This window comes from Aulostomus chinensis, chromosome 23 (genome assembly GCF_037954235.1).
Source record: "Aulostomus chinensis isolate RoL2024-O1b breed Wild chromosome 23, RoL_Achi_v1.0, whole genome shotgun sequence".
Lineage (NCBI taxonomy): Eukaryota > Metazoa > Chordata > Actinopteri > Syngnathiformes > Aulostomidae > Aulostomus > Aulostomus chinensis.
The window spans coordinates 19559312-19577372 of record NC_141342.1 but is presented as its reverse complement, the minus strand read 5'-3'; the positions used below and the strand labels follow the sequence as shown (position 1 = coordinate 19577372).

Here is an 18061-nt window from a genome sequence, read left to right as displayed (position 1 = left end):
TAGTATAATTTTGCTTCAATGATCAGATTTGCCACCGTTTTTCCACGGACGGAGCTTTTCCACCACCAGCCACGCTAAATGGAAAGAATAAAACTCCTGATGTGCAAAGATTAAAAATGACTCCTACCAGCAAAATATAACACTCTGATATTTATTGAATGATTTATACATCGTACTCAATAAATGAGATGACAATTAAAAAAAAAAATACAAACAAGGAATAACAGTACGGCCGCTTGAATGTGACACGTTCCGCATATTTGAAACAGACTTGAATCTTCATAACTTGTTCTGTGCTGATTTATTTTGCTGGAAAAAACAAACAAACAATCTGCATATTTGTCTGGAACTGCGTCAAAGACGAGAATTCAAGAGGAGCAGAATGGAGTGTCAGCAGAGCAGGGTGGGGGTTTTTTAAGTGTGGGGTGGGGGGGCAATGCTGCAGCTGAAATGTAACAGTCACTGCTGAGTGCAAATGTGCAAAATTATATTTTGATTTCAGCATCCCTGTTTAATCCAGTGAGGTCTCCTGACATCTTCGTTGAGCCCGTTATGCTTCAGCTCACCATCGTTAGAACCACAGAGAGAGATCTCAAGATCATTACGGCTTCACACCATCGTTAGAACCACAGAGAGAGATCTCAAGATCATTACGGCTTCACCATCGTTAGAACCACAGAGAGAGATCTCAAGATCATTACGGCTTCACCATCGTTAGAACCACAGAGAGAGATCTCAAGATCATTACGGCTTCACCATCGTTAGAACCACAGAGAGAGATCTCAAGATCATTACGGCTTTGTTTTTTTCTGTTTGTGGTGCTGTTTAACTGGGATGTACTGGTTTTATTTTCTGGCTGTTCGTATGTCTTATTCTCATTTGCACAACTCCGGAGCGCCTCAAGGGCGTCCCTTTGAATTTTGGCACGAACGTCCACTTGGACCAAAGTGTGAACTGAGACAATTCTGAGGGTCAAAGGTCATGTCATATGAAAGCCACATCCATCCCACTCACAGTAACCCAATATCCCAGGAGCGCCTGGAGGGGTTTTGTTTTTGTCTGTTTTTTTTAATTTGGCACAAACATTCACAAAGACAAGGGTGAATGTGACTTCACAAGTAGGATTCTTGTTATAAATCTAAAAAAAAAACCAAACAAACAAAAAAAAACAGGGTGAGAAATGACACCGTTTCCCCAAAAGGTTTCATCGCAAGAAATGACATTTTTTATCAAGTAGCTCACAGCTCAACTTCAAAGTGACACTAAAAAGTTCCAAAGAAACACTTTTCAGGCAGAAAATTCAAATTAAATTTCCCGATCGTCTCCACCGCATACAGAATCTGATCAGCTGGTTAGCGAAGGCCTGCGAGCGAGAAGTGTTCTGGTTTTGGGTTTTTTTTCTCTTATTTTGATAATATATCTGGAACGCCTCCCAGGAAAGTTCCACAGCACCACAAATCCCATCCTCCAAAATCCCAACGTATAAATCAGCAGCTGAAACACGTGGACTGAAGAGGCTGTTGCGTTACACTGCACAGCAAACGCGTAACCAAGGGTTGGAATATTTTGGCTCGTCTGTGAATTCTGAATCCAAGCGACAATGATAAACGTTTCCCCCCTGCAACATTAATAGCTTAAAACTGCATGTATGCTTAAACTAGTAAAAAAAAACAACAACAACAACACATTCCACAAAGTCTTCTTAGTGGTTTTATCTTTAAAACCAGAATGCAGCAACACCACATGTCCCGATGCTAACGGCAATTAAATATTCATACATAATAAACAGCTTTTGCAATGCTTTTTGGCCCTGTAGGACACGCAAAGGAGGAAAATAGTGTAAGGCACAATCAAAATCACTTCATTTGAACATTTCAAGTGCTATTCTCACTATTGTTGCATGTACAGTACTCAACCTCATCTTTTCATATGCCACTTCGTTTCTACACATAAGACAGACGCAGGATTTCCTGCAGGTAAAAATGGCGGTTGAGAACGCTGTGCTCGACACCAGTCAGAACCCACGAGAGGCTTATTGGCAGCACCCATCGTCGTAGTCGGGGCCTTCTGTCGTTGCCGTGGCGTAGACGCATCAGAGCTCATAGAAGTATTCAAGTCACTGGTCAGTAATAGATGGATACATCGCGTCAATAAATTAGATTCACCTACAAATTGGAGGCTCCGACGCCGTCCTCTTTAGGTTTTAGTTCAGGCTAATTGCACTCATAATTGCACTTTAGGTTACTTCATGTACAATATTGTTAGTTTCCTTTTCATCGGCGGTTGTTTCATCGCCTCCTGGGATCATGAGACCCGCTCCGCAGGATTCCTTCAGTCCTGCAGGTCCCTCTCTAGATATTTCTTCATTCGTAGACAGCGTGGACAGGAACGTCCCACTTCCTTGCACGCCAGATGAAACACGGCTTTACAGTCTTTACACCTGGGTCACGGAGAAAAACACAGCTGTTTAAGGTCAAGCGGCCAGTTTCTCACATTTCCACTTCCTGGATATCAAACACTCATCTACAGTTTTCGGTAGTGCTTCTTATGCTGCGGCATCGACCAAACATGAAGCTGCCAGCAAACAAGTGCGGTGTCCTTGCTGCTCAGATTAGCTGCTGGGACCAGGTGTGCTTTGCTGCCCGCGCCGCAGGACCTGAATATCAACGGCAGGGCAAACCCTTTCCCTGGAAGATGAGAATCTGGTCCAGAGTAAGAGTCAAGTCTTAGCAGACAGAAACTCCGGTAAAAAAAAAATCACTGATTTTCCAAGGGGAGTCTGGATTGGAGGAACAACGTGACAGTGTGCAGGAGAACCGTGCTGATCTGAGTTTCCCTGATGACGCATCGTGTTTTCATGACTGAAACTTCACTCAAACCAGAAACAAAACATCAGAAATCTTTTATTCACTTCAAGGCAGGAGATCTGACCTGTCAGCTGGAAAAAAAAAAAAAAGTCCCATCCCCAGCAATGAAACATTTGTTAACAGTCTTTTTGAGAACGTAGTTGAGATCAGCTGCTGGAAAAGAAGAGGCGAACCCCGGATTCTTTTGAAAGAATCGGCAGCTGATAGGGAACTTCATTACTCAACAGCTGCAGTGATGGTGCAACTCCATCACACGACAACAAGCCCATTGCTAGGCCCGCCCCTAACAGTCCCAAGAAAAATGAGGGCTTGTGTAGGCTTCTGTCTATTCAGTTTACATCGACTATATGCAGAAAAAGAAAAGAAAGTGGTGGGCACATTAATAATCAGAATGCATTTGCTTGATTAAAAACAAGATGAACCACCGTTTTTTGTTCTCTGAGATGGAGTCAGACCAAAGTATTTTGGGGTCGAAACCCTAACGGGACTGAGGTGTAAGGACGCCTGAGGTGAGATGGCTCTGGGTAGCTTACCTGGTGGTGCTGTCGAACTGGAAGGGGAAGATGATGTCATTGGAGTGGCATATCTGGCAGATGAAGCCACGCTGAGTGCACAGATCACAGTTGAAGACGTGGTTGGAGGCGTACTGCAGCAGCGCGTGCAGGTACGCTGCATACTGGTCCTCTGCTATCTGGAGACAACAAACTCTCACGTTAGGATTTTCCGAGATCGCAATTACTGATGTAATCTTGAAACCCTCTCAGCGGGATACCTGTCGCAGGTCCATGACACTGTACAGGTGACTCGACTCCAACAGGTACGTTCGCTGCTCCATTCTGAGAACAGAAATCACATGCTGAGGGAAGTGGACTCGGAAATGTGGCTTGTTTACACCACAACAGGACGGCTCACCTTTCCTGCAGTTTCTTGCAGGCTCCGCTGCGGCAGGTGAGCAGGTAGTCGCCCAGCAAGCGCAGCCTCTGGCGCAGGCTGTGGACCTGAGCCATGGACTCGGAATGTGCAACCAGGTCAGGGTTCAAATTCTCCAGGTTGAGCAAAGGCTCTTGCTCCACCTGAGCCAGCAGCCACAGGGACTTCTTGGACACCTGCACAGACACGTACGATCTTGTTTGTATGTGTGCGTGTGTGTGTGTGTGTGTTGACTTTCATGTGTAATCAGAGTGAAGAGGAATGATCAGATGTGCTACATGACACTTTTCCTGTCCCCAAATACAGTACCACCACAAATCTACCTCCCTAACACACTGTACATCCAGAAGTGATGTGTTTGTCTGTGGGCTGGCCCACCTCTCGTTGTTTCAGGTCCCAGTTGTGCACCATGCGGGAAGGGATGACTGTTGTGTCACCATTGTGACAGGAGTCACAGTAGTACTGGCCGGAGAACTCACACAGCCTGGCTCTCCCACGAGACGGGCCGATCTGCTGAGGACAGCCTGCACGTAGGACACAAATCTCAGCTTCTGAACTACAACTCTTCTCCCTCCTCTCCATCTCAAAACATGAGAAAGCTGAAACTGAAAGGTCCCAGCCATCATTTTATTGTTTGGAAGTTAACGTAAGTCAGTGTTATCTACCTGCACATCTGAAGTTCTGCATGTCCAGGCCCCTCTCTGATGGAACAGTACATAGGTGGGCTAGCAGCGCCCCATCTTCTTTCAGTCTGTACTGAACCAGTCTGTGGAGGTTTCCACTCACCCCCTTGCCTACGACCCGCTGATCAGAGCCCACTTCTTCCCCACTCTCCAGGTAGGAGTCCAGAGCGCCGCGGATCAGAGCCCTCCAGGACCGGGCCTCATCTGGGTTCTCTGCCCTCAATCTGAGGGTCTCCCTTACAGTCAAGAGTTTAAAAAAGGCCGGTCCTCCCATAGAGACGTCAGGAACCACATCTCGGATTTCCTCGATGGGGTGGGTTAGTCGCAGCAGCTTTCTTCCCTCTTGTACCCGGAAGCCTTTCAAGGCTTCCAAGGAGAGGGAGAAGACCAGAGGTACCCAATTCCGAGCCTCAGGGTCCGTGGAAAAATACAGAACAGCTTCTTTGATGGCGTCCGTCTCCAAATCTTCAGCTCGAGTCCAGTTGAATTCCTGTACAGGGGGAGGTGTTTCCTTTCCTCCACACGTCCTGGTGTCAGAAGATGCTCCGCCTCGCTCAGGGCTGCAGGGAGCGGAGGATGAGGATGTATCTTCACCGTTCTCACTTGTGAGTTGCAGCACCTCCCACTGCTCATCAATACGAGGCGCTGGCCGGCATTTGTTGACGGCCTCTGCTATCCGGTCCACCCAGTCCTCCGCTTCACCACGGTTGGCCGCCCGGAGGTAGAGCCGCTTCCCAGGAAAGACCAGCTCAAAGCGGCCGTCAGCTGAGGTGATGCGAGCGTCCTCGCATCGCACCAAGGAGCAGTTGTCACAGCACGTCCTCTCCTCTGCGTTGAGATAAAGGCGGAACTCGAAAGGTGACAGCTCACAGTAGTTGTCACGCCACATTCCCATTGCACCTCGTCGCTCCAGGTGGCCAAGCTTCAGCAAGCCGCGGAACGGGTTTGACAGCCCTGACGAACCGCAGATGATGACAAGGGAAGAGTCAGCATACGTCATCATTATCACCTCAAATGATCGTATTCAAGTCGCTAACAGCTGGTTAACAGGTGAACGTACGAGTGAAGCCGAGGCCTGTCGCTACAGTTACAACATCGACTTCCTGCACAACAAGCACAAGCTCATCTTTCTGCTTGTATGGCTCATTTGTGTTTATTTACATAGGAAAGTCACCTAAGTTCATCTTATGATTCTGGTTCCAAATTCTGTGGAAGGCATCTGCTATTTTAAAGTGTAACTGCATCATGATATCATCCTTACGCATGCCTTAAAATACTCTTAAAAAGACATTATATTTCATTGCAATAATTTCTGAGATTTACTATCCAATGCATTTGTTATCCAGACAGACCCACAGCGCAGCCGCAACATAAAATCTAAATAAAAGGAAACCGTGTTACAGTGGGCTATCAGAAGTTAAAAAAAAAAAAAGTTAAAAAATAAAGCCCTAAATATTTCTGTTCATATTTGTTTTTAATCACTTTAACAGTCACAAAACTGGCAGATTGTTTTTTTTTTATTGTTTTGTCTTTTTTTACCCTTCAGTTTTAGTCCACTAAGCTGCAAAAACACTTGAGGGAACTGTGGAGGCAAAGACGTCCCGTAGTCATGCACTTTTCACTCCCTTTCATTCAGGGTTTCACACATTCACTTTCTAACTCTTAATAAGCCCGTCTGACTCCTTCAGGTGACGTCTCGAAACACATCAAATATTCATTACGCGAAATGTGTACTCTTTGCCAGCGGGTGGGGTGTTTTCTACTTGACAGCTGATGGAAAACACCTGCTGTGACATCGTCACTGTTTGGTTTGTGGCCAGCAACGTCCCCAGGGCTGCGGCCGATCTGAAGTCCGTGGCTGACTGACAGGACTTTTCAGCGTAATTCCTGCCGCCCCTGACAGTGATCAGTCAGGGAGACCCCACCATGCAATCCTCTAGTCTCCTCTGCAGAGGGACATATGCATTCATACCTATTTGTCTGCGATGTACAACGCTGGGAGGTGATGGAGAAACTTTGGGCTCAACTGTGAGAGCAGGAGGAGGCAGCTCATCCTGATCTGACACCTCCTCCAGGTGAGGCTTGTAGATATCGTCCTCAGAGATCCAGGAGCTTGAATGCTGCAATGTGAAGAACAAGATTCACCCTTATTCCAGTAGACACACTAGTTTTAAAACAGTGACACCCTTTGAGTGGCTTGGGGGGGAAAAAATTACAGCCTTAAACCAACTTCCACACCAACATTTTCCATTCTGACAAGATTCCAGGTTCCAAAGCGAGACCATTTGTCACTTCCTCTGTGGGATCACGTGAACAAGCCTCAGCATCCAGGGCAGAGATGGCATTTCCCTCGTCACCTTTTGTTGTTTCTGGGTTTATGTGTCCAGCAGTTCAATCTAAGAAATGCTTTGTGTGAGACACAGACTTATGGCCTTCATATGGAACTGATTTTTGGACTTCTCGGACCACAAGCAAGCACAAGTACAGAAAACTAATATTTGATTACAGAATTATTAGACACTTACCATTAGCGAATCTGAGGAGGATTTCCTGCTCAGGATGCTCGTAGTGTGACGAGAAGGCTCTAATCTACTTGTGTCCAAACATTCTGCTTGCTTCTCTTCCTGAACACACGTTGTCTTTACTTCCTGGTCAGCCTCCACATGTTCCACAACTGTAGTGTTTATGTCGGGGTCCGAGTGTAACTCAGAACTGGTACTACTGGAGCCCTCAGAGGGAGGGTGATGGTTCTCGTAACAGACAGGTGGGTCATTGGACACCAGCAATGGTTCTGTATCAGAAGGTACAAGGTTGAGGGGCGGGTCAGGGAGGTCTTGGGATGGTGTAGCAGGACCGTGAGCCTCGCTGTCAGAGCCACTCAAAATGGCTGACTCGGAGGACTGATCAGGACCCGTGCTGGAGATGAAGGAGTCTTCTCGCATGGAGTCCTGACTGCAGTGACCGCTCTCACGGAACTCAGTTGGCGAACTGAAAAGACAAGTCATCACACATAGTGTACTTTTCTATGGAGGGAGGAATTATTGTTTTTCCTGAAACATCAAATACGTTTATGAGATTTATTCACATCAGTTATGTGTTTATGTGTGAAATATGTACAACTTACTCTTTCTGAGGCCTCTTGGTATTCGAGGGCATGTCCAGGTCACAGGAAGACCACTGTTCTGCTGTCGGGCTGCGGGGGTCCTGCCCCTGTAGGAGGCTATCAGAGCTCAGGCTGGAGGACAGCTGAGATGAGCCGGTGGTGTCCAGACTCAAATTAGATGAGTTGAGTGCAGTCCTACCCCCTTGTAAGACGCCTGAACCTCTCATCAACACCGGGCAGCCTCTCTGCAGATCTTGTGTATCTGATGAGCCCGATGACTGAGACACTGTATCCCATGATTCTTTATACGTAGGCTTGGAGCTGGGATGGTCTGCACCATTGATGGACAGGTCAAGAGTGTCTACCTGGGACAAGGGGCAGAGTCCAGCCAGAGCCAGGGGGGTGGTGGTCCATTCGTTGAGGACAGCTGACTTGTAGGACAGGTTGAATGTTAGTGAGGCCAGACCCTGGAGGTAGCTAAGCAGGACCTCTCGCTCCTCTGTGTTCAGGAGCAAGGCGCTGGGCTGATAGTGAGATCGCAGCTTGGAGTTCTCCCGAAACAGGGAAACCAGGTAGCACTCCAGTAGGCCGTGGTTGAGGGCCAGCCGCAGCCATGCTCGGCAGCGACCCACATCCGTGCTTACAAAACTGATCTTCTCCAGCTCTGTGATCACATCACTGCGGATTCAACAGAGGTTGTGACACTTGGGATGAACTTCTATCACTTCTGTGTTTATATCCACTCATTATTCCCTGTCATTCCAGTTTTTAACCCTTTATTAGGCAAATAGCAATATCACATCTAAGCTAAGGAAACTGATATTGCACTGATAATCCATGTCCCAAAAATTGCTCCTAAACTCCGACTAATTCTCATCAAAAAATGAAAAATTGTGGAAAAAAAAGCCAAATTCCCATAAAGCTTCTTCCATAACCCTTCTCAGATCAGGAACCTGGCTCTGATTTGACTTACCGGTGAGTTACGGTCTTCAGGAGGCTCCAAAAGAAAGGCTGAGGGAAGGGGCCCCTGTCTCCCTTCCTGATGCGACCCCCAGACTCCGCACGGATGTACTTGCTCTTGATACCGTGGATGAATATAGCCTCCAGGGCACAACAGAGGAGGTTAGCGTCGCCATCTTCACTGGTGACCACCGCGTCTGATGTTACGTATCGCTTCTGCAGGGCTTTGAGCGACTGTGCCAACCTCTCTTTGATCTGCATGGGAGAGGGACACACTTCATCATTGCGGCTTTTGGGGGAGGGAGAGGTGGAGGTCTTCAGCAAACTGTTGCTGTCATTTATTCTATGCATATCTTAAAGCTGCAAAGCACTTTGTGCCTAAGCTCAAAAAGTGCTGTATAAACATAACTTCTGTTATTATTTCTCCTTTTTTGGGTGACAACAGAAGAAGTGATCCCTCTGACTTGTAATCTGACAAAGCTACACACAGAAGAAATTCACCTTCATCAACAGTGGTGTGCTCATTTTCTACATTCCAAGTCAACGATAAGGAACAGATAGTGCAGGGTCACTGGCCACGTGGTCATGAAACACTGCAATTAGATTACCTACGGTCACCTACTGTCAGCTGACAGGGAAGTAAAGAATCATGCAACCAGCATGTCTTCATTTTTGAACAACAACACTTGATGAAGCGCTGTTCCACATTTTGCCCTCACAGAGAACTGAAGCACCCTTCGACTGAGTTGGACAGCTCAGAAAAAAAACCTGCGGGACCAAGCATTTCCAGCTTTTCTAGCTGCGCATGTTCAAAAGTCAGCAGTACATAAATGCTGCATGCAAATCAATGATACCAAGTTCCTCATAAAATACACTCAAACAACAGTAATGGATTGTAGTCACACCCAGCAGAAGTTCGGCAATCTACACTCGTCTCCGAGGCTCTGTCCTCACCCTCCCACTAACATGATGAATGCTCGCTTTGATTCCGTGTCTCCTCTCGTCTCTCTGACAGCATTAGATTATCTGTTAATCTTATCACAAAGACACTAAAAATAAAACACACAAAAGCAGGCAATTCAGTTGTGGGAGATATCACGCTGAACTCTTCTGAGAGCAGGAACAACATTAAGAAACACATGAAATCTCGCAACCGGAGCACGAAAAGCAAAATTTTTGGCTACCAATGACTGATATTGCTTTTATGGCCATAAGCCACAAGTTTCTATGGTATGAAAAAGTGATGTTTTTCTTTTAATCAAAAACATTTGGGAAGCCCTTGAATCGTATTTATCTCATGGTTTCCTCTCAACATGTTAAAAGGTGTGTAACTTGGCTGTATAACTTCAGTGCATCTAAGTTAAACTCATTTTACATCTGTGAAAGAACTCTGAATGATAAACTGAGACTTCCTGATAAGGTTTATGATCAAACTGGCCGATTTTCACAACAGTTGAGGTCTGTTTCACCTCACCTCTAACAAATGCACAATAAGAGATTTTTAAAAACACGTCCTGACTATATTCTCAAGAACCAAACTTGGAACATTGACAAACAAACAGTGTCTATGCTGCATGAATAGCAGTAACGATACTTCTGACCTCTGGTTCTTAGGAAATATTCCATTCATATCCCTGAGCACATGCTACAGAGCAAAGTCTGAATAATGACTGAAGACACACATTACACCTCTTGTGTTAAACAACACAGCTTTAAACCGTTCTTTCATGTTGTGACGGGTAACTTTTGAGTGTTTTCATGCCAATAATAACCAGAAAATTATGCTTCGAGCTGTGTTTGCGACACTCGCTACGCCTCCATCACAAAGCAGTCTCACAGCCGGACGCGTCACAAAATGCTGCGATTATTCACAGTGCACGTCAGTTGGATACACGTCTGTAATACACTCCTGTAATCTGACTAAGATCGGATTCCTTCACGTCTTCATCGGATTATTGCAAACTCTGACCTAAAGGTTATTAGATAATGCTGTTTACATGGAATATTGTCCTAATGTGAATATTGCATTGCAGTCCACGTAAACATATCCACTGTACACACGCAGCAAAACAAAAAATAATCATCTGTTCTTCATATGGGACCAGTTTTGCTCTTCAGATCTTTATATTAAAAAAATGACCTGCCACCAATATGAAAGCTTATGTATCATAAATCCCTACAAAAGAGCCAGCAAAGCAAGTCTCCCAAACCCACTACAAGAGAAAACAAAACCACAGCGGGAATAGCTTGTGATTTTACCTGTTTGACATCTTTAGCCTCTTGTGGCGTGTCTGGCATTTGTGTGGCTAGCATGTCCCCTCCTGGGAAGGTCTACTCCCACAAGGCTCTCTGCAACACACAAACAACAGCTATTCCTTTGGTTATGCAAACCTGCTCGCCCAGCTACTTTCATGCTTTCCGTTTGAAATGACATTTTGCAGATCTGGTTGGCAGAAAGGCAAAGCATGTGATAAGGAAACTTTTTTCCCCTCTTCTCTTCCTCATTTCCCCATGCTAGAATTTTACAGCAGAGTTATCATTACATGCATTTCCAATCATGAGACTGCACACTGTGACATATCTGCAATTGCACAGTTTGGAAGTTTTAGTGAGTAGCCACTTTGTCAGGGAGTCATGTGAGGCAATGATTAAAGACATGTCTGCCAGGAAGCGGCTACAAATGCAAACTTCCTCAATCAAGTAGAACTGTGAGGGCAACTAAGGATGCAATAAAAACCCATTAAGATTCAATGATATGATCAAATCTGATAGCTTTGATCCGTGCAAACATTTAGCTGAAAGCTGGCAGGTTACCCATGTAAACGGGCATTTGATTTACAAGGTTTGGGGCAGTTTGAACGACGTAACACCGTGCTTTGAACTTAACTTCGTCTTTTCTAATGTCTGCTATCAATCATAAATTACCTGTAAGCGATTAGTGTCATTAGCCTCGGACTTGGGCGTATAATACTTGAGCGATCGAGCTCGACAGGAAAGATGAAGACATCGCTATTTTACAACAACGAAAAAAAACAAGCCCTGGAAGCTACTTAGCTGAAATAAAACATTAAAACAAGAGCTGTCACATCGCCTGAATGCGGCATTATAAAGCTAGCATTACTTAACTAGCTACAGCTAACGTTAGCTTCCTTACCACAAGGGGTCAACTTACCATTAAAACATCTACAGACATCCGGGTATCCTCCAAACAAATGCCAGTAAACTTAATCATGTACCTTAAAACTATTCGGTTCGTTCAGTCTCTCTCCACCACCTCGCCCATAGCGCCGAGAACAAACAAAAACCGCATTAAATACGGTTTGTTTACTCGAGAGGCGAGAGAGGCAGCTCACTACTCAGCTGAGGCATCATGGGAACTAGAATAGACCAACGATGCCTTCAGGAACAGTGGGACAATATCGGTTAAGAGCCGTTCTAAGACATAACGGTGCGTCTTTAGTGTTCCTGGTGAGAAACAATGGAGTAACAGACAACTTAGATCTGTCATATGTATATTAAGACACAAAGTAACAACATAGACATTCACATCGATTAATTTTTATTAGTGAAATTTTTGGTAACGATTGATATCACGCGTTGACGAGTATCCTCAAAGGCATCACAGTTTTGAAAACCTTCCGAAGAGTTTATGGGCGTGCTGACTTGTTGCTTCACCGTCTCACCCTTAGAACTCAATGTTCTCTGGCCTCTCCTGTCCGATGATTGCTTCACCAGGAAGGCTGTCAACACGCTTGAATAAGACGAAGGATGGTTTGAAACAAAGTATAGATTAATTTTGCAATAAAAATATGGATGGTAAAATGGAGATGTCAGGTGGACTCCACATACAAGATGTGTACCTCATTAACCAGACTACAGATGTTGTCTGACATTGACTTGGAGACCCGGAGTCGCATGGCATGGAAGCTACGGTGACAAACAAACAAACAAATATATAAATAACGTATGGATATCAACGATGGAAAAAACGAAAGAAAAAAGAAGAGGTGTATGTTATTGTCCATGCAAGTATGGGGGGGGGGGGGGGGGGTCCACACAACATGGAAGCTCCTAACAAAACACAGAGGAGATTTGCATCAACAAGAAATAAAGATGCCAGGGAAACGGAAAAATAAGAGGTGTGTCTTTTTGTCCAGTTGATTGTTGAACAATGTCGATAGCACTCTGATTTTATTTTCGGGTCTGATGATGATGATGATGATGATGATGATGATGACGATGATGATGATGATGATGATGATGATGATGATGACGATGATGATGATGATGATGGTAACAAGTCTAGAGATGATGCCCTGTACTGAGCAATGATCACACGAGTACTCCTGCTGCTACAATTACTACTACTACTACTACTAGTACTACTAGTAGTAGTAGTAGTAGTAATAATAATATGTCGAAAATCTCAGATTTTGTCAGGATTATCACGATTATGAGGCAGCTATGTTCCCAAATGCTCTGAAAATAAACCAGTACAGATCAATATATTGCAGCCATAATTGCTTCATTAAAAAGAGTAAAAAAAAAAACCAACAACAACAACAAAATCAAACAGTTATTAAATTAGAAATTCTTTCAAATGTGGAGGTTTATTAGCCGGCTACGAGTCTCGGGTGACACACCTGTAAACACGCCGTCATGTACGGAAAACGAACCGTACATGCGTGTTGCATTAAGAGGTGAAATCATAATTAATATCATCAGCTCATCCGTGGGGTGACGATGCTGGAGCGCGGCTTGCGCGGTTGATTGACGCGCGTCAGGTTTCGTTTTCCTTCCTGAGGCGCTTTCCACTGATAACCGGTAGTTTATTACTGATTGATAAGCGATACGAGTAAATACTGACGGTGACTATTAACAAATCTAAGTTACATTTGCCAGTCCATGACATAGACCTGGAGACGCGAAGGCTTCCATGAGAAAACGGAATATTTTTATAGTTATTTTTAATTTGATTTTATTCCATTTTATCTAAATTTTAAAAAACACGAAACTGCCACTTATATAAGCTCGAAGTGAATAATAAAAGGTATTAAAAATGAATTTTATGAAACCCAGTTTTCACCCAGCAACAGCTGATAGCTGGATATATATTCTGCTTTTTTAAAATCATGACAACACAACAGTTCTCTCTATTTCTGCCATTCTTGCATTCGTGATATGAAACCTTTAGTTGGGTTTGTTAAAGGCTTTTACACGGTATCTCTTACAATGTTGATGAGCCATGTGGCGTTTGCTAAAATGTCATAACTACCCATAAAGAAAATGTATCATCAGCCCAGCGACGGGTGCGGTGGGGCTGTTTGTGGCTTTCGCCTGACCTGCACGGTGCTGAGTTCCAGTCCCAGGCCATCCACCGATATGTTTGGGGTTTGGTTTTCGTGTTCCCCCCGCCACCGTTTGGAAAATACAAAAAAAAAAATCATTTCGCTGACACTCAGTTCAATCCGAAATTTCCTTCTGAGTTTGAGCTTATTAACGGAGAGTTTCCCCTTAGATATGAAAGTGAATGATACGTCCTCAATAAAACAGGCGGCCCTGCTTTGCTCCTCTCACACAACGAACCAAACTTTCTCTCTGCAACCGAACCAAACTCACGATTTACAGCGTCAAAATGCTCGGTCACATTTGCGTTGCGGTCCTGCACCTCGGCCTGATGGTCGCAGGCTCTCCTCTGGGCTGCAGGTGGATCGAGGAGCAGAAATTCACCCAGTACAACGCAGAATCGATTAAAATACTCGACCAGATGGTAAGGGTGTGTCCCTTTCTCCTTTAATTGCATGTATTTTTTCACTTTTTTTGTAATTTTATTCTAATAACGTGTTTTGTGCGCGATGCAGGTTTACAATAATCCCTCCACTGTTGCTGCGGAGGTGGCGTTCCCTAATATGCTGTACTCGCAGGCGTCCACGGCATCTGTAAGTCTTAAATATTTCCCTTTCCGAAAATATATATATATATATTTGTGTATGTAGAAATGAATTCAACAAAAATATTTGTAGGTGGTGACATAAAACTTGCTCCTTTAATTGAGTTATTTTACGCCTTAAGATATGATGCGTTCAATAAATTCAAAGAAGTAAATTCAGGGAAGAGAGTTCAGACCCATAGCCTCTGCATAACCTGCTACATTCTGTAAGCTCGACAGAAGTCGAGGGAACAGGTTAGAAGTTGTTGCCTCTAGATAACTAGACTGCGGAAGGCGGGGCTGCAGCTGGCGGCCTCGCTCTTCTCTGTCTGGCCTCTCAGGGCTCTGGAGAGAGGAAGCAGCAGACATGAATCTCTCTCTCTCTCTCTCTCTCTCTCTCTCTCTCTCTTTTCTCTCCAGGATGAGGAGCGTCTGTGGTTCGTGGTCCAGATTCTGGAGGGGGTGTCCGACCTGTTCCTGGAGGATCAGACTTGGGCCTCTTGGAAGGAGACCTCCTCGGATCACTTCCTCAGCATCATAGACAAGCAGGCGGATGCTCTTCGCTCCTGTGTGAGTGTTGAGCTCGGGTTTTTCATCCTCCCTCTTCTGATGGTCCAGTTTCACTCCATGCTTTCGAGGGCGAGGCAGCATTAACCTGTGTATTATTTTTCTTTTTTCTAGCTCGGGAGCCCCAGGACCAACAACATGCTGCACGTGTATTTCAAGAGGCTCTCACGCAACATCCTGCAGCAAATGGTGAGTCCGGGTCCTTCATCGACCAGGGTCATGACCCGAAACATGCGTATCACAACAGGATTCCTGCGATACCATGTGATATATAACGTGATACTCGAAACGGTTTTCTCAAAAGTGAGCTGAAAATACCACTTGGTGTAATCTAATAACAGGAACATTCAAGCTATTTAAAATCCCGTTGTCGCACGTGAGTGGAAACTCGTAGAGCTGCCGTGGCGTCCAGGGTCCACGGTGCGTTTTTATCAGGATACGTGAGAGAACGATGTCAACACCAGGGGCTGGAGTATCGACGCGGCAACGGGATTCTGCTTTCATGTCATGTGTGGTTGAATGATGTGCTGGTGTGTGCAGGGTTACAGCGCCGACGCCTGGGAGCTGATCAGGAGGGAGGTCAAGCTCCATCTGTTCAGAGCCAAGCAGCTGATCCACGGCGTCCACTGATGCCCCTCCTCCCTGATGCGCTAGTTCATCTGCTATGATGCAGTTTATTTATTTCTGTATTTATTTTTCGTCATGATAATATGAGAATAAAAAAAAAATCCTGGAAAATGGAAATGTGTTTGTTTTTCTTTTTGTGATCGTAGGAGAACCAGCTGGCGATGTGTGCTATGATGCTGTGGGTGCAAGATGACTTGAACAATTTAACATGAACGTGAACTTTACAACGTTCCAAGTGAGCAAAGACGCTCGTGCCTTGACTGAAAACACTAAACACTCATCGTGTACTTCGCCCCACTTTTACTTTTTCGAGCATGGACCTGTAACAGAAGGCCCAAAGCTTATTTATATGTAATCAACGTTTCTCATGAGCAGAACACGCTTTTGTTCGTAATCTGAGAGAAGAATCCTACAAATGAATCATTTCTGTACCGTTTCATCAGCAGATTTATAATCTTGTTACTTCTTTTATTTACTACCATGATCATTTATTTTATTCCCCTTGATTATTCATTTTTTTCTCTTCAACATGAATTTCACTCTTGTTATCCGTCTTTTTAAGCAGTGTTTCATGATTTATTGTTGTTGTTTTTTTAAGTCACCATTGAACTTTTAATACCTTAACGAACACCCCCCTTCCCAGCCAGCATTATTTTTTTTATTTTTTTTATTTTGCCTCATCTTATTGATGTTTTATCGTTTAATTTTTCAAGTGCAGGATTTGTGCAGCCGTCTTGTTGGGTGAATTCCCTCTGAGATCCAGCAGAGGGCGCCGTGATGCACCTGAAGGCTTCACCTGTGATTTAAGACTTTTGTGGTCATCTGTTATTGACTGTAAACACATTTTCCCTGTCATAAAAATAATATCTGTCCATTTTTGTGTGCTGAATCATAAGCCAGACAATATATGAACTTTAAATTCAGTCGTGCCTGACGTCATTACTCCATTATTACATCGGCTATGTTTTTCTGATGGCTACAAACAAAAATGATATTAAACATAAAAACACGCTTTAAAAGTGTCAGTCGGGGGAGAGAAAGCAGTGGAGAAATCACAATAATCCTTTACATCACTGGTCCTGACTGCAATTAAAAAAAGATATTCTTTTTCAAACCTTATTATGAAGAAACCCTACCTGGAAAAAAGGTACCAAAGGGGTTGCTGCCATTAATTTACATGTATATTTATCTGCTTTTAAAGAATTGGCCAGTCATGAACAGACTCACACCTGTCGTGATTGTGTAGAATGACTGAAGTCCAATCAGAATAATCATAATCATAATCATAATCATAATATAAGAAGAAGACGCCCGAGTGTGCGACGCCTGAAGAAACGAACCCCCCCCCCCCCCCCCCCGAAGTCCGCTGTCTTTCTCACGGTGAACAGGAAGCAGGACCAGCTCAATCGCCGGCCTCCAGCCTGTAAATTAAAGGTGAATTCCAACGAATAAGCGATCTGGTTTCAAACGTTCCAGTGAAAAAAAGGTGAAATGTCTCTGCTGAGTTTGAGCGTCACGGCTTCGGCCGCACGACCGCTTTCATTTTCTCTAGACCGTGGGAACTTCCCATCATGCACCACAGCCGGCGGACTGTCACCTCTGCTGCCTGTCCTAATTATTATTATGATGATGATTGTGATTATTGCATGCTTATTTATTACTCATCTCCCTTTGCTGTTGTAACACCTGAGATTTCCTCCGTGGGCAAATAAAGGATTATTTCATCTCATTTCTTCTATTTCTTCTTCTTCTTATTATTAATATAATTATCATTAGAGGCAATGAACAAAATAATGATGAGTATTGTTGCTGTTTGTCTCCTGTTTTTCATTTACAGCTCCTTCTTTCTATTGCACGTTCACTCACAGGTGTTTATTCCATGATGACGCTCCATTTTATGATTCCTTTGCTGATGTCACACCTGGGATTTCCTCTGAGGAGGGAACGGAGGCAATGGAGTTGTCAGTCTCCTTCTTCTTCTTCTTCTTCTTGATGTTTCCATCCATTTGCTGGCTCTTTGGTGCAGCCTGCATCAACGACGATGTCTGAAAACTCGTTGAAACAAACAAACAAACAAACAAACAAAACGCAAACAACGTCACTACACAACTGAAAATAGTGAAACGACCAATTCATGTTTTTATTTTAATTTTGTTTGTGTGTGTGTGTGTATGTGTGTGTGTGTGTGTGTGTGTGTGTGTGTGTGTGTGTGTGTGTGTGTTTTCTGCCTGCTCATCATTAATTGCGTGGTTCATCCAGGAATCTAAAGGTTTCAAATCCGAAATGTTAACCTGAGTCGAAAGCCGCGCACTTCAGGTAGATGGAAAATGAAAAATGTGGGCGCTGTACATAAAAGTGACGGCGCAGGTCTGCTCCAACACAACACCGGGACACC

At 44.3% G+C, this 18061-nt stretch overlaps 2 protein-coding genes across 4 annotated transcripts; one reads left to right on the top strand and one right to left on the bottom strand.

Moving 5' to 3' along the window:
- Nucleotides 1–135: 135 nt before the first annotated feature.
- plekhm1 (pleckstrin homology and RUN domain containing M1) lies at nt 136–11921 on the bottom strand. 3 transcript variants are annotated; one of them, XM_086195816.1, is made up of 12 exons: nt 11716–11921; nt 10803–10912; nt 8557–8798; nt 7605–8261; nt 7006–7468; nt 6453–6600; nt 4463–5434; nt 4176–4321; nt 3780–3973; nt 3640–3703; nt 3401–3558; nt 136–2440 (listed from the first exon to the last, which is right to left on the bottom strand). In XM_086195816.1, the coding sequence occupies exons 2-12, from the start codon at nt 10854–10856 to the stop codon at nt 2332–2334; spliced, it is 3207 nt and encodes a 1068-aa protein (XP_086051942.1). In that variant the 5' UTR covers nt 10857–10912; nt 11716–11921; the 3' UTR covers nt 136–2331. The 3 variants fall into 3 exon arrangements, with proteins under 3 accessions (XP_086051942.1, XP_086051941.1, XP_086051943.1); XM_086195815.1 differs by having other exon boundaries at nt 10803–10892; XM_086195817.1 differs by having other exon boundaries at nt 10803–10892; nt 11780–11891.
- Nucleotides 11922–14178: 2257 nt separating this feature from the next.
- Nucleotides 14179–15669, top strand: LOC147239939 (interferon a3-like). The gene is made up of 5 exons (XM_086196378.1): nt 14179–14313; nt 14405–14482; nt 14893–15042; nt 15154–15228; nt 15580–15669. The coding sequence occupies exons 1-5, from the start codon at nt 14179–14181 to the stop codon at nt 15667–15669; spliced, it is 528 nt and encodes a 175-aa protein (XP_086052504.1).
- The last annotated feature ends 2392 nt before the right edge of the window (nt 15670–18061 follow it).